At 44.7% G+C, this 16,384-nt stretch overlaps 1 protein-coding gene across 1 annotated transcript; it reads left to right on the top strand.

Moving 5' to 3' along the window:
• Window positions 1-252: 252 nt before the first annotated feature.
• Window positions 253-12,763, top strand: NEK2 (NIMA related kinase 2). Its single transcript, XM_077763174.1, has 8 exons — window positions 253-459; window positions 1,296-1,513; window positions 2,036-2,276; window positions 4,075-4,157; window positions 4,873-4,999; window positions 5,842-6,058; window positions 7,503-7,628; window positions 11,312-12,763. Exons 1-8 carry the CDS (start codon window positions 364-366, stop codon window positions 11,536-11,538), a joined length of 1,335 nt encoding a protein of 444 aa, XP_077619300.1. The 5' UTR covers window positions 253-363; the 3' UTR covers window positions 11,539-12,763.
• The last annotated feature ends 3,621 nt before the right edge of the window (window positions 12,764-16,384 follow it).

Raw genomic sequence — 16,384 nt, 5'->3', positions numbered from 1 at the left:
CGAGCTCTGCCGGAAGGACGGAGTTAGGGAGACCCGGGCCGACCCGCTTTCCACTTCCGCCCTGCCTTCGGTTTAGCTCCGCCCATTTCCTCCTCGAAGGGGGAGAGCTGACGCGGACCCCGACGCTGTCCGCGGTTGCCAACGACTAGCTTTTCCCAAGATGCCTAAGTTGTTGTGTTCTTTTAGCCAATCAGAGAGGCGAAGCGGCCTCGCCGTGGGCCAATAGGCTGCCAGGCCAGGGCCCGCGTCGGTTAAACCGGGCTGGAGATTGGAGTGGCCAGCTAGGTTGTGTGGCTAGGACGCGTCTCCGAGTCGGCGGAGAGACCTGCAGGAGACCTACGGCGACGTCCGGCGGGCCCGGCCATGCCGACTCGGGCGGAGGACTACGAGGTGCTGTCCACCATTGGCACGGGCTCCTACGGCCGCTGCCAGAAGATCCGGAGGAGGAGCGACGGCAAGGTGAGTGCGAGCAGCCTCGCTGTCTCCGCCCCTGCTGCGGTTGCACCTGCCTGCGGCGGGCGCCCTTGGCCCCGGGGTGGCGGCAGAGCGAGAGGCCTGGGGCCGTGGGTCTCCAAGGCGGGGTGCCGGGAAGAATCCATCTCCTCCAGCTCTGTGTCTGTCCTGGGTCGCTCAAGGGCTGGGAGACTGTGTGTTTTGAGATGTATCTATGTATCTATCTCTGGTTTTTTTTCTNTGGTGGCTGAGTCCCTAGCTCTATTCAGAGAAGAGTAGCCCTTTCTGACATGGGAAAAAGGCAGGACCCCCAGAACCTGGAGATTTTGCCTTGCAGTCAGAACTCACTCAAATACCCATTATTTGGATTATTGGATTTTTATTTTCCAGTGTGTGTAAGTAGACCTTACACACAGGAAGAAATAATGGAGAGGAAACTGCCCGGCTGCTGATGGAAGGATCTTTACTAAGGTCTCTCACCCTGGGAAAGTTTGACTGGTTAGACAGTTGGAATGATCAGGGACTTTGATTCCCTCTGCTCCTGCTTTGACCCAAGTACCTTTTGCCACCGTGCCCCAAAGTAACTGAGCCTAGGGGGTTGGAGGAAGTCTAATGGGACTCCTCCTGTCTCCCATTGCATCATTTACCCCTCGAAGACTAGGGGAAGATTATGGAAATAAACTCAGGGGTTCTTAAGTTCATTGAACTAAATTAGATGGTAATGATCGTTGTGATCTATTTAATAGAGAAGTAACTTTTAAAAGTTTTAAAATTTGGAACGTTCCTTCTTTGTCTTTGACTATGTAATGAGTTCATTTGTACCTTGGAAATTCTGACTTCAGATATTAGTTTGGAAAGAACTTGACTATGGCTCCATGACAGAAGCTGAGAAACAGATGCTTGTTTCTGAAGTGAATTTACTCCGTGAACTGAAACATCCAAACATCGTCCGTTACTATGATCGAATTATCGACCGAACCAACACAACACTGTACATTGTAATGGAATATTGCGAAGGAGGGGACCTGGCCAGTGTAATTACAAAGGGAACCAAGGAAAGGTAAATTCATCTTTTAATTGTAAGCTGAAAATGGGCCAAGTTTCACTTCTGTTAAGCATCCTCGCTTAGGATTGGGGACGTAGTAGTCAGAAATGTGGAAGACTGGGGTGGCGCCTGGGTTGCTTAGTCGGTTAAGCGTCCGACTTTCGCTTAGGTCATGATCTCGCGGTTCGTGAGTTCGAGCCCCGCGTCGGGCTCTGTGCTGACTGCCAGCTCAGAGCCTGGAGCCTGTTTCAGAGTCTGTGACTCCCTCTCTCTCTGACCCTCCCCTGCTCACGCTGTCTCTCTCTCTCTCTCTCCTAGAAATTAAAAAAAAAAAAATGTGGAAGACTGTTCTTGTATTTGTTCCAAGAGTCCACAGCACTTTAGAAGATCCCTGATGAATCAACACCCTTACCTCATCTTGAAAATAATAATTTATTTCCCTATTTGAACACCTTGAAAACTAGATACTTCACATTATCCCATCTTTTTAATGTGTGTATTCAGAAGTTATATGCTGCATAACTGCTTTGGTTTCAGACAATACTTAGATGAAGAATTTGTTCTTCGAGTGATGACTCAGTTGACTCTGGCCCTAAAGGAATGTCACAGGCGAAGCGATGGTGGTCATACCGTGCTGCATCGGGACCTGAAACCAGCCAACGTTTTCCTGGATGGCAAGCAAAACGTTAAGCTCGGAGATTTTGGGCTAGCTAGAATATTAAACCATGATACGAGTTTTGCAAAAACGTTTGTTGGCACACCCTATTACATGTCTCCTGTAAGTATTTCAGAACTTATATACTTTTTAAACATCCTAATGCTAAGCATTCAGTGGCAGGAAATTGAGGTTTTTGTTTATTTGTTTGCTTAGTAATTCTTACAGTAGTCAAGAATTAATACTGTTCACTTAAAATTTATATATATATTTTTTTCAAATGGACCATCAAGCCCTTAAACTCCTCTATATCAGCAATTAAAGTGAAGCTTTTATTGAATGGCCACCATGTGCCAAGGTCTGGGATTACGAAGATGAAATAGGTTTTGTCTCTGTTCTCAAGAGCAATGTTTTCCAAAGTGCCATGGGCCCTATATGCCACCTGGGACTCATTTAGAGTGTTTGTTTAAGATGCAGAGCCCTGGGCCCCACCCCCAGATCCAATGACTCTGGATCTCTGGGTCTCTGGACCAGTTCTTGAACTCTGTGCTTTTTTTTTCCTTCCATTTTTCATTTTGAACATTGCTTTTTAATAGACTGTCTAGATGATCCCTGTGTGTGGAGATTCAGGGCTTCTTTCAGATAATGTTTTTACAGTGTTGGCTTTTCCTACTTGTTCTTTTTTTTGGTTGCCTCTTCTCGCAGTGGGGCTGCAGTGAATCGACTTTACTTATCCCTTCTCTCTGTTGCTGGATATTTTGTTTCTAGAATTTCTTACCATTCTTAGGAGCGCTGCTCTGCACACCTTTGAATGCATTCATTATTCTTTCTTCCCTTTTGGTTATTTCCTTGGCTTGTAGCTCTCAGAAAGGTATGAACTAGGTCAAAGGGTATGAACTGTTTATGACTCTAGATATTATCTGATGTCTGTTAAAAGCTTGAAGCAGTAAGAGCTATCACTAATGCGTTGTTTTTGAATAAGATTAGACATTGCCTGAAGAGTGTCATTTTCACACTGGATCAGATTCCAAATAGAAAGACTTCAACATAAAGGAAAATTACCCAGAAGTGGTTCTTGAAAAATCTGAAACCTTTGTAATTCTCTTGTTCCTTTTCCCTCCTGCCCTTGTAATTAGATCGGTTCAGCCTTCCCTAAGGCACTGATTGTCAGGAAGTGGTATCAGACCACCTGGTGGAGTTTAGAACACCAAGAAGCTTCCTGAAGGTTTTGGTACTACTTCTGTGCCCATTGTTGAGAATAAGAACTATGGTAGACTAATACTGTAAGTGTGGAAGAAAGGAAAATAATTAAAATAGGAAATGAGAATATTAGTTAATACTGTGATTTATACTGTGGACTAAGAAAAATATATAAATGGATAATTCAATTAGCCAATATGTCTATATCCATTTAAATGTGTGCCAGATATATGTTTTGATTATTCTGAAATTTTCTCTGTTTTTTTTTTTTGCTCTGGTTTGTTCAAAATGGAGTTTCTACATTATGAATGGCTTGAGGGTAGAGGTCTCATATTCACCTTTGAATTATCAGCACCTGATCTATTGTAACATGATAACATTTGTGAATGAAAACTAAGTGAATGGATTATTTGTGACAGTATATTAGGATAAGATCATTGCCTTCTTTCCATTATAAATTTGGAGATAAAATATAAAGTACCATCTTTGTTACTGTGACATAAGATCGGACATAAACTGGATCCGTCTTTTGTATCTAATATTTTTGTTATGGATATAAAATATTAGTAATTTAAAATGTTTTCCTTTTTTTCTTTTTTCTTCTCTGGGTCAGTATTACCAAATGTTAAGGTTCCGTTTTTGTTTCAGGTCATTTTGTAAGTTTTAAGACAGAATGAACTTTTAACTCCTCCTACGTTTGTATGCTTTTCTCCCCCTTTAGGAGCAGATGAATCGCATGTCCTACAACGAGAAATCTGATATCTGGTCGCTGGGTTGTTTGCTGTATGAATTGTGTGCGTTAATGTAAGTCAGCAGAAAACAGCCTTCTGGTGTGAAGTGTACTCTCCCAGAGGTTTGTCCCCTTTCACTGGGTCTAGCTTTTTGAGCATCCATGCATATTCGAGCCTGAAAGAATCATACGTTGGGTTAAAATGAAGATAGATAGATGGGTTAAAAATTTATTTGCAAATTAATTGCAAGGTCCCACTTGCAAAGAGGCTGGGTCCCACTTTAACCCGGTAAGATGCTTCCCTTGCTAGACTGATGCTTAGCTCATGGGGAGAGCACATCGGCCAGGCTTGTGGAAGAAATGAAACAAAAATCCAGGGTAGAGGTCTGGGCATCTGGAGAACTAGGAAGAGCTCCCATTCTTTGCCTTTTTTTTCCCGTTCTAAACTATTCTGTGGAGCAGTGGTTCTCAGCCAGGGAGTGGGAAACAGTTTGTTTTCCATGGGACATTTGACAATGCCTGGAGACATTTTGGGATGTCACAGCTAGGGAGAGCTCTGGCGTCTTGCGAACAGAAGCCAGCAATGCCACAAAACAAACCACATGCACAGGACAGCCTTCCTGACAAACATCATATGACCCTGAATGTCAGGAATGCCGAGGTTGGGCACCTTAGCTGGGGAAGACAATCCCAGGAGAAACATGAACACCAGCTGGAGCTTAAACTGTGCTTTTGATTTGGCTCCTGTTACATATTTTCATTTCTACATTAAAAAACATTTTTCCCCAGGCCTCCGTTTACAGCTTTCAACCAGAAAGAACTAGCTGGGAAGATTAGAGAAGGCAAATTCAGGCGAATTCCATATCGTTACTCTGATGAATTGAATGACATTATTACAAGGATGTTAAATTTAAAGGTAAAGAGTGTAAGATTACATTGTCTACTTCTGTCTCTCAGTTTCTTGAAGCAACACGACTATAGAAGCATTAGCTATAGTTCCTCAGCTAAGTCTACTCCGTTAACAGAAGAGAAAACATGGAAATTTGGCAAGTTGTGCATCCTTGCTGGCCTACCTTCTGTGCTTTGTGCCTCCTCCCTCTCTCTGCCACGCTAACAGATGGCTGCTAGCGAAGCAGGATTGCAGAAAAGCTCCAAATCCTTAGTTCCCTACCTCAAAGTGGCAGGTGGCAAGGGAAGGGGCCTCAAATAGGACTTCATTACCCAGCCTCTCGCTCCAGCCGAGAGATTAGAGACCAGAGATGGAGTGGGGGAGGGGCAATAAATAAAGAGTTATGTGGAAACGACCTGGTCCTGGGATGGGGAGGAAGATGTCCTAGGGTCAGGTTGATGTAAGAGCAGGAGTTAAATGCTGTGGAATTACCAAGAAGGATAATGGTGAAATAGTAGGACTGCAGGTCGGTAAGAGAGGGCGTTGCTTAAAATAGTTTTGAGATACAAGGGCAGCGGTACTTGTCCTAAGGCAGACCGACCTAGCAGTGCCACCACGCACCAGCTCAGGGATGGACAGGTTAGGGGGAAACAAAGGTTAGTTAACATCTGCATAACCTTGTGGACCCAGAACTTCATGGGTTAAAGCCACGAGTGAACTTAACCTTTCCAGGCATTTAAGACCCATCCATAAAGTCCTTTCTTTTGTCTTGGAAATGTATGCTGTCTTTAATGTACCTGTTCTTTTTGGATGAGTATTCTGCTCTGAAATACAACACTGACTGCAAAACTGAACGTTGTTTCCCTCAGGATTACCATCGACCTTCTGTTGAAGAAATTCTTGAGAATCCATTGATAGCAGACTTGGTTGCAGAAGAGCAAAGAAGAAATCCTGAGAGAAGAGGGCGGCAAGTGGAACCGGAGAAGTTACAGGATTCCAGCCCCATCTTGGGGGAGCTGAAACTGAAGGAAATACAGTTACAGGAGCGAGAGCGAGCCCTGAAGGCCCGGGAAGAACGGCTGGAGCGTAAGTCTGAATGGGGACAAAGACGGGGAGCACTACAGAGGGCTATTCTGATGTGTGTAAAGTCTCTCTGAACAGAGTATTTGATACATGGATGTCCTATTAGAACATTCTTATAAATACTTGAGGCCCCAAAATATGTATTGTAAAATAGTAAATGAAGCTCGCTGCCACTTCCCTGTTGAGCCTCTTTCTCTTAGATCGATGGCTCTCATATTGTTGGTCGCTAACTGTGATGACCCTGACCCTATAGTCATTATACTTAACTGTGGAGCTACTTTTTCTTTCTCTTCCTTAATATATTTATACCCTAAATTGTTTCCATTGGAAAAGAGGATTGGAGCATTTGCTGCCTTCCATGATAAAAACCATGCCTTCTGTCTCCTGATATGGCCGGCCCAGCATAGCCCAAGTGTAAAACCCTATTGCGTGTGGGACTAGATATGTTCGGGCAATTCAGTAAAGTGTGTGAGTGAAGATGTTCTAGGTCTGTAAATAGTCTGAGCATTAACTGATTAGGTACTCATCAGTTTTTGACGTTGAAAGTCTGTCTATTCCATTAAAGTAAGAGCTGCTACCCAGGATGTAAATTAAGCAAGGTAGCAACAGCGGCGAGGCTCTTCATGTTAACATTAAGGGACAAGAGATGGATCGTGACTGTCCCCTGCCACCCTCATGGCTCACTTGGTTTTGCTTCTGCTGCTTTATGCACAATGCAGGTGATAGATACCTTTCTATTTAAATGAACGTAAAAAGCATCCCATACATGCATTCATGGTTTTACTTCCTGATGACAATTATATAGTGCTGTGAGACCTGCTGTCTGTAGGAGTATAACCGCCATTTACCCAGAAACCTTTTTTTGATGCTTCTGTCGAAAGAATTTGTAAAACAAGCAAAAACGTTTATTAAAGCTTTTCCCAATGTTTTGTAGTTTCCTATAACCAATGAAATTTGACCTTTCTGAATTCTGGGGCATGAATTAAAAAATAGCCTTTGTTACTGATCTAAAGAAGTACCTCCTAACAGAGTTGTGGGGTTTTTTCCACTTCTATCTGGGTGCTGTCATTGACCCAGAAGAAGGAGGGTTCTGTGAGGCTCGGTAATGCCCAAAAGGGGGACTATTGCCTGTTTTCAGTGCAGAATGGAGATGGCTTTCATTGTTTCTTTTCCCAAATGAGTTCTTCCCAGACAACATGACTAAAGGTTGACACTGACCTTGTATTTGTGCTTAAACCAGTCCTTACGGGAAAGCCTAAGACAGCACACATCATACTAAAATGCTGACTCAAAACCTAGCACAGTAGGTTGGCCGGGCACCTTTCGCAGTGCCAGGCAGGCATGCTAGTCTTCGTGACGAGGGAAAGTGAGAGGATTACAAAGTGTGAATGGTCTTAAACCCATAGCCTCTCATTAATATCTTTCTTGTTCCATTGCTTTTCTAAAGAGAAGGAATTTGAGCTGTGTGTCCGGGAGAGACTGGCAGACAACAAGCTGGCCAGAGCAGAAAGTGTGTTGAAGAATTACAGCCTGCTGAAGGAGCAGAGGTTCCGGAGTCTGGCAGCGGGTCCAGGTATGAGAATTTGCTCTGCAAACAAGCTGCCACCACAGATAAAGAAATGGCACCCATCTCGCTGCCTTGGGGCTTCGGTGGCCCTTTTAATTTACGCAGTCTCATATTTTAAGATAGAGTTCACTGAATATATGCATCTCAATACAAATAATTCTGTCATAGCAATGATTTACTTAATGGGTTCATAGACTTGAGGCAATGAGTCATCATGATTTCATCTTCAGTTTTATTTACCTCATGAAACTACAGGTTTAGTTTTTGATTCTTTTAAAGCTAGGACACTTAAAAAACTGTTGTGCATTTCAGATTTTTCTCTGGGAATATTATCAAAATTACTATACATTTCTCTTCATTTACAAGCAAAAACCCCAGCATTTTACTCTTGCCACATGAGCAGGTAGAAAGTATGGCTTAGGGGCACCTGGGTGGCTCAGTTGGTTAAGTGTTGACTCTTGATTTTGGCTCAGGTCATGATCTCATGGATCAAGGGTTCAAGCCCCACTGCGCTGACAATGTGGATCCTGCTTAGGATTTTTTTCTCTCTCTCTTTCTCTCTCTCTCTGCCTATCCCCCATTTGTGCTCTCCTTTCTTGCTCTCTCAAAATCAGTAAACGTAAAAAAAAAAAAAGTATAGCTTAAATAGTGGAATAAACCAACTGTAGAATAAGCCATCACTTTTGGGTTCTTGCTAAGATCCTGCAAATTGAAACATGTATTTGGGGCGCCTGGGTGGCTCAGTTGGTTAAGCGTCCCACTCTTGATTTTGGCTCAGGTCATGATCTCACAGTTCGTGAGATTGAGCCCCATATTGGGCTCTGCGCTCTCAGCGCAGAGCCTGTTTGGGATTCTCTCTCTGCCCCTCCCCTGGTCTCTCTCTCTCTCTCTCTCTCTCTCTCTCAAAATACAAATAAATGAACATTAAAAAAAGTTGAAACATGTATTTTTTAAAATTTGGTTGATATCTATGTATGCTCTTTGTGTTTCTCTTGTTATTCCGAGTAGACAGTTTGTAGGCAGTCAGCCTTCCCGGGGCCCTGTGTTCCAGCGAGAAGTGGTTGGTGGGTATACCGTTGAGCCCCCTCTAACGGGCCTTCTCCATTTCACAGAAACCCTACATCTGATTTAACCTACTCTAGAAGATTATGGAAAATACTAAGCGTTAAACCTCTTTTCTCTAGGGGCGCCTGGGTGGCTTAGTCGGTTAAGCGTCTGACTGTCGCTTAGGTCATGATCTCACGGTTCGTGGGTTCGAGCCCCGCGTCGGGCTCTCTGCTGACTGCCAGCTCAGAGCCTGGAGCCTGTTTCAGTCTGTGACTCCCTCTCTCTCTGACCCTCCCCTGCTCACGCTGTCTCTCTCTCTCCTAGAAATAAATAAAACATTTAAAAAAAAAAAAAAAACCTCTTTTCTCTAAATTTCTTCATGACATAAATTATTTTTTAAAGTGTTTTTGTTGGTTTTAAAAATTGAGTATCTGAATTTTGCAGTGATACTCAGGCAGAGTTCTTATAGCTCCCTCCTACCATGTAGGACAGGCAGCGTTTGTGAAGGCTGTCATGTCCATCTGGAATAAATTGAGAGAGAATCTGGTCACTTCAGTGAGCATGACAGCATTTTGTAGATGGAACAGACAAAAGAACTGCCTAAGTTAGTTTGATGGTTATAATAACATCATAGTGGTAAGTGATGGAAGTAAATGAAACAAGAATTATATAAAACTTGAGCTCATCTTTGAAATTACTTCTTTTTACTCAATATTGCTACCATTTCCATATTTTTATAATATTTATTCCAGTTTTTCTCTTTATGCCCCTCTAAGAGACAAAATAGGCTGAAATTATAATCAGTGTGGTAGAGTGAGGAGAAATTTTCACCTGGGTGAGTTGCATGCATCAGACCTGTTGTCCGGAGTTATTGAAGGCCCTGCTGACTGTGCTCCTCCAGGGAAGGACTTGATTTACATTTTGCTCTGAGAATCTGTGAACAAAGGCTGAACGGAGCTGGAGCAGGATGAGGGGTTCCAGTGCAGGGCGCCTAAACATCCGGGGTCCACCTCGATGCGCATCCCAGCAAATGCCTCTGTTACAGGGAGCTTCAGGAATCAAGTATCCCCTGGGACCAGGAGATCCTTTGTGGCTCCAAGCACTGGAAGCACCTAGCATGTCAGAGCCATAAAATAAACAAAGCAGGCGGGACAGGTGCCCTGGGCTGGAAGTATCCTCTCCCCGCCCTCGGGCTAGAAAATTTAGGTGGAGGAAAATGTGATGCAGCAGCATCTCTTTAGAAGCTCTTAGTCTATTTAATGAAATGCTAACTCGTTTTCTTCTACTTCGTGAAATACTAACTCCTTTCCTAAACACTTCTTTCTTACAGAATTACCCCATCAGTAGGATTTACAGGTTACGTGGTTGGCTCATGAATATATAGGTGTTGGTGACAGTAGAGTGGGTATCTTTGCAGCAGTGGAGTTAAGTATAAAAGCAGCCAGGTTTGCTGCAGCAGGAACTATATGAAGTAGGAGGTCCCAGGGCAAGGGGAAGGCAGCATTTCTCTGTGCAGCCGGCTCCTACTCCGCGGACTTCCACTTGTTTGGCCTAGAACGTCCTCTTCCAGAGAGCCACAGGGCTTCTTCCTCAGGTGTCCGCTCAGAAGTCCCCTTAGTGGGCGGCTTCAATCCCTGCAAGCAAACACCCCGCACTTGTCTCCCTTTCTCACTTGTACTGCCCTTCCCCACACGGCACCCCAGATACTCCTCGCACGTGCTTGTTGCCGTGTGCATGGTCCGTCTCCCCCTCCGAGAATGGGGCCCTTGTCCAGTCCACAATGGCCCGTACAGTGAGCTCAGTAAATATTCGAATGTATTTCCTTTAAATGAACACAAAGGAAAAATAAAAAGTTTCTGGAATTCTGAACTGCAAGTCGCCAACCCCCCGATAGTACTGTCAGTAGCCGATAGTGTAGCCACTTCAAGTAAATTTTTCTTCATATAAAACCTATAATTCACATATTTCATTACACCATTAACCTGAATTATCCTTTCCATGCTGACTTTGCTTGGGTCCTTTTTGAAATCAGTTTCTGGTCAGTTAAGCTCCTTTGAAATGAGTGTTCTTGAATATTTAACCCAAACTATCTGTAACGTGCTGTCTGTAAGAAAGACCTTCTGCTTCTTACTTTTCTGGAAGTTATGTGTTCTAGGTAGAATGGCACTTGTTTTCAAGAATAGAAATAAATCACATTGATTTCCAAAAGTTTTGTATTGAATTCCCAGTGCATTTTAACCTTAAGAGAAGAGGTGATTATTAAGAGTTGATGCCCTTCATCTCCTGTCCCAGAGAAAATAACACAGGTCCCCAGATTTCAAATGTGAACTGAAAGAATAAGTGTTTTTTGGGGCACTTAAGTGGCTCAGTTGGTTAAGCAGCCAACTCTTGATTTCGGCTTAGGTCACAGTCTCACAGTTACTGAGTTTGAGCCCTGTGTCAGGCTCTGCACAAGAGCCTGCTTGGGATTCTCTCTCTCTCTTCCCCTCCCTATTCATGCTAGTGCATTCTCTCTCTCTCACAAAAATAAATAAAACATCTAAAAAAAAGGGGGGGGAGAGAAAAAAAAGAATAAATGTGTTTGAAAAGTCTGCTAAGTAGGGAGGAGCTGAACTTACTCTTTTTCTGCTTTCTTTCTAAAGAACTTTTTGATCTTCCATCCTCGATTATTAAGAAGAAAGTTCATTTCAGTGGGGAAAGTAAAGAGAATGTCATGAGGAGTGAGAATTCTGAGAGTCTGCTCACCTCCAAGTCCAAGTGCAAAGACCTGAAGAAGAGACTTCATGCTGCTCAGCTCCGCGCTCAAGCGTTGTCAGATATTGAAAAAAATTACCAGCTGAAAAGCAGACAGATTCTGGGCATGCGCTAGCCTCCCAGAGAGACCGAGCTGGGTCCCGTGTTGAACGTTGCCTGCCCGTGAAAGCTTGATACTCACCTGCTGTAGCTTTACACCCTTGGTTCTGTGAGCCGCACCTTTTTGTACAGTGAGCCAGATTGTTTGGAATTGCTTTGGTGGTTCTTCTGCAACAATTGTACAAAATGCTCACGCCTTTCATTTTTCTTTTTTTTTTTCCTTTTTCTTTTGTAAAGAACATGTTATAGGAAGAATGACAGTTTCTTCACTGGTTGGGCTTTCAATCCTGTGTGTGATTACTACTGGAACGTGAAGCGTTAACATTCTAAATGTTGGAGGGAAATAATGTCAGGAAAGAAAAGTACTTAGCCAGGAGTAGTTTTGAACGACCTAGTAGGTGTGCTTACAGTGGTCGTGCCTAGATTCAAGGTTCTAAATGTTCCTCAGCTTTGAAAACCTAAGTGGATACACATTGGTCACTAATGCTGTGACATCTTGCTTGTAAGTATCCCATTGGTCTGCAGTGCAGATCTGTCACCTTTTGTGGAATTCATCACTCTGATGTCATCACTGTGATGTTCCTTTTTATCCTATTTAAGAGTGTGTGATCTGGCTGTCATTTACCTACCTGTTTCTCCACTAAATAAAAGAATTCTCTAGTTTTCCTATATTTATGTTTCTTGCATTTGTTGATCTCTTAGTTGAGGGAGTCTGTGTTTATGATCTGTAGGCACTGGCAGGAACACAAGCCACCATCAGTCTCCCGCTCAGTGGATTTTACTCTCTGTGATGTATTTTACTCCCCATCTCATTAGTCTGTCTAAGCCGGTAGTCCTTAAGGAGGGGTGAGTGCGCCCCTTCTTCCCACCGGGAGACCTTCAGCAGTGTGTGGACACGTACATTGTAATGATCAATGATCGTGGGGAGGGCACTACCTGCATCCAGTGGGCGTCCTACAATGCGGTGCCCTTGTGGGTGCCCGCCACAAGATGGCAGTAGTGCACTCTTGAGACGTCTGATCCAGGCTAGGGCTTGTTGAAACATACCCCATCCAGGAAGGAAACTTACTTTAGTTTTGAGGGATCTTTGTTTGTTTGTTTACGTGTCTTTTAATATGAATTAGCAGTGTTTGCTGTGCCGCCACATTTTGCATGTAATGTTTTCCTAGTGATGCTAATCTTTTGACTGGATGGAATAAGACCGAATTGTGAAGGGTTAACAATAAATGGGAAGAAACTGCTCCTGTATTATCAGTTATTTCATTGCGGGTTTATCACACAGTTGATAATGCAATTCCATCAAAGACAAATGATGATATTAAGACAATCAGAAGCTGATTTCCATGACTTTAGGGTAATCCCACGGACGATTCCCAACAGGGCCACTTTGATAAAAATGTTGAATATAATTTGCAGGGCCCAGTGTGAAATAAAAATGTAGGGCTCTTTGTTCAAAAACAGGAAACAAGTACTATTAAAAGTACAGGAAAAGCCTTGTCCTCTCTTCCAAGGTTTCTATCTGTTTATTGTGTTATTTGCTACTTAATGTTCTAAGTAAAGACAAACTTAAATTATTATGAGTTTTCTTTCACACTTCTCTTTTATATCGCGCCATGGAAGTTTTAAATGCAAATAGAACATTCCGCATAAGTGTGGAATCCTTGACATATGATTTGTATTCTGTGGCTTCTCCGGGAGGGCGCCCCAGGCTGAGCATAAGAGACACACGCAGATCCCTGTCACTGGTATCTGGGGACCCCTGGCCCGCGCTTACCCAAGTTCCTTGTCCCTCCAGCCTCCAGACCTACCTATAGCCCAGCCAGGCATCTCCCCCTCAGGCCACTGCCCCAGCGTACGGCAGACAGGTCACTCCTGAGGATCTTTGCACCTCCGGGCTGGGATTTTCTCTGTAGCTGGATAAGGGTTCCTAGATGACCCCCTGTCAAGGCCATGAGCTGGTTGCCCACCTGGCATGCCGTGGGGCTGCGGGCCCAGGAAGGGAGAAGGGCATTGAGGAGAGATGCCTCAGCCACAGGCCCCCAGTCCTGACCTTTCCCTTGCGCACGTGCAGGCCCTTTCTGGGAGCAGAGTGTGGCAGTGGTTGTGGGGCACAGGCAGGGAGGGGAAGCCGGGTGGGGCCTGGTGCACCGAGGGGCCAGGGAGTGGGGAGCGGGAGGCGGGACCTTGCGGGAACTGAGGCTCGGAGCCCCCACATACGTGCTATTGTGCCATCAGACGCACAAAATGTCCATTCAAAGATGCAGTTATTTAGCTCTGCAAGCACAGAGCTTCAAAACTCAGGTGCCAGGCCCCTCTGCAAACCAAGTCGTGCTGCTTGCGGGGCCTGTGTGTCTGTCTGCACTGGTCACACTCGTGAAAACAGCCCTTTCTTCAGGAAACTCCTTTCCTACCTTAGGAAAGAAAACTCTTTCCATTTTGAAATCAGTGACTATTTTTCCCCTTCTCAGACTCCACCTTCATCTTCATTCCTTCATTCAATCAACAAACAATTATTGGGCACCTGCCATGAGCCAGACACTGTTTAAGGTGCTGAAGATACAGCAATGAAGAAATACTGAAATCCTTGCCCTCGTGGTGATTCCTTTCAAGCAAAGAGGGAGGCTGTGGTAGGTTATCTTTTAGGGGGAGCTGGAGGAAAAAAGGAAAGGCGTGCTTCCTGTTCTCCTCTAAAGCTGGGAACATCTCTGATGGCAGGAAGTGGGGAGTTCTCCCAAGTGATGTTTCTCCAGCATCTCTAAGACCCTTCTAAGATGTTTTGCGGGACACCAATCCCATACTCACCATTACAGACTTTCCATATTTAAACGATGAATTTTACCGAACCCAGCTTGCTCAACACGCATTGGGAAAAAAGGGTCATTGGACTGGAGGGAGATTAAGTAGCTGTTTGAGACAGCAACCACAAGGTGGCGCCACGGTTCTGTTAGACCAGAAGTCCCACACTTTGCCACGCAGCCTTTACAATTGGTTGTCACTGAGAGATTACAAGGCAAGCACTGGTTAGTTTTATTCCTGTTATTGCATCCAGTCCTCCCAACACCACATGAGAAATAGGCATCATGAGCGTCACACTTTACATGGGGAAACTGAAACTCAGAGAACACAGCGGGGAAGAGCCACAGCTAGCTTCTGAACTGTTTTTGACTCCAAAGCTCATGCTCTTGACTATAATCCTCCACTGCCTGCCTGCACAAGACAGCAAAAAGTTGGTTTTGTTCCCAAACCATCTCATTTCCCGTGATGATGGGTGGATGGTCATAGTCCATGGCTTTCTCCAAGACATTTGCATGACCGAGGAAGGGTGGGAAGGGAGCTGGCATGGTGAGGATCCAATGGTCTTCCAGATCTGTGCGCTAGGCCAGATGGGTTAGTGTTAGGGGAGGGAGGCTGAGATGTGGTTTTCAAGGGACCCCAGTAGGACCCCAGGCCAAATGGCTTTAGACTAGTTCCTTACCCCCTTTCCCCAGCATCTTCCATTCTCACTTTATTGCTCTCCATTGCTTCAAAATCACAGCCTAGACACCCCAGTACACTTGCACTGCCCAGGTTCCTCTGCAGAACCACTGCACTCAGGACCCCGTCCTCCCCTGAGGTGTTTTACATTTCCAGGTGACCTTCCTCCTTCCGGGACAGAGCCCATTCCTCTAGGCAAGCTGGCTCCCTCAAAGACTGGAGGTACATCTGCCACCTGCAGTGAACTGGGGGTGAATGTAAAAGGTGACACAAGGCAGCTGTTTAAAAGAGAATGAAGAGACTTTATATGTCTCAACAAGAGGGGATTATTGCTCATTGCGACTTGGTGGCTGGGAAATGGGGATCCATATTGGATGGATGGCTTTCGCAGCAAGGAGGATGAAGACAGCAGCCCTCACAAAGGGACCTGCGTGCTGCTGGCCTGCTCACGGAGTCTGGGTGTGTGAGGCCAGCCTTCACCAGAACCCTGTCTCTCTTTGCCCCTCCCCCACCCACGGAGGAGCCCAGGGCAGCTGCTTGGAGCCTCCTACATCTAAAAGGTTGGGCTCCACGCCACATTCAGAGGGACCGATAGGGGCACCCTTGCATATTTCACAGAGGCTCCTCGCCTGCATGTCTCTCATCACAACCACAGCAACTCTGCTTGAGCTGCTGACACCCCATACATCGCAGGCTGCCCATCTCTGGACTCCTATGACCAGCCAGCCAGGAAGAAAATGTCCCCTCCTCCCACCTGCTGTGACTTTCTCTGAGGCAACACACTGGCCCTTTTGATGCAATGAGGTGTTCTGTAATCCTAGTTGCACATTCATAGAAAATGTTCACAGTGGCCGACTTTATTCTTTACAGTGAAAAAAAATCAGTCTTTCCTTAAATTATGAAGTGATAACATCAATGTAAAAATTCTCATAGTGTGAAAATATATGTTGTAAAATTTAAGCAGTAAAAGTTCCATCACCCATAACCTTACTTTCTCTCTCTCTTTCCAGAAGTACCTGTTACAATTTGGTGTTTAGTGCTTCCTTTTAGACCTGTGTGTGTGTGTGTGTGTGTGGTATGGGGCAATGAGGTGGGATGTCTGTGTATGAGGGTCTGTGGTGTGTGTATGTCTACAGGTATGGATCTGAATATGTGTATATTTTTAAGTTTATCATTTTAGTCCTTTTTTAAGGTTTATCCATTTACTTTGAGAGAGAGAGTGCATGCATGCATGTGTGAGCAGGGAGGGGCAGAGAGAGAGGGAGAGAGAATCCTAAGCAGTCCTAAGCACTGACAGTGCAGAGCCCAATAAGGGGCTTGAACTCACGAACCATGAGATCATGACATGTGAGCCAAAATCAAGAGTCAGATGCTCAACCAACTGAGCC

This window comes from Crocuta crocuta, unplaced genomic scaffold, assembly GCF_008692635.1.
Source record: "Crocuta crocuta isolate KB4526 unplaced genomic scaffold, BGI_CrCroc_1.0 scaffold3, whole genome shotgun sequence".
NCBI lineage: Eukaryota > Metazoa > Chordata > Mammalia > Carnivora > Hyaenidae > Crocuta > Crocuta crocuta.
This window is presented reverse-complemented; position numbering and strand designations above follow the sequence as displayed.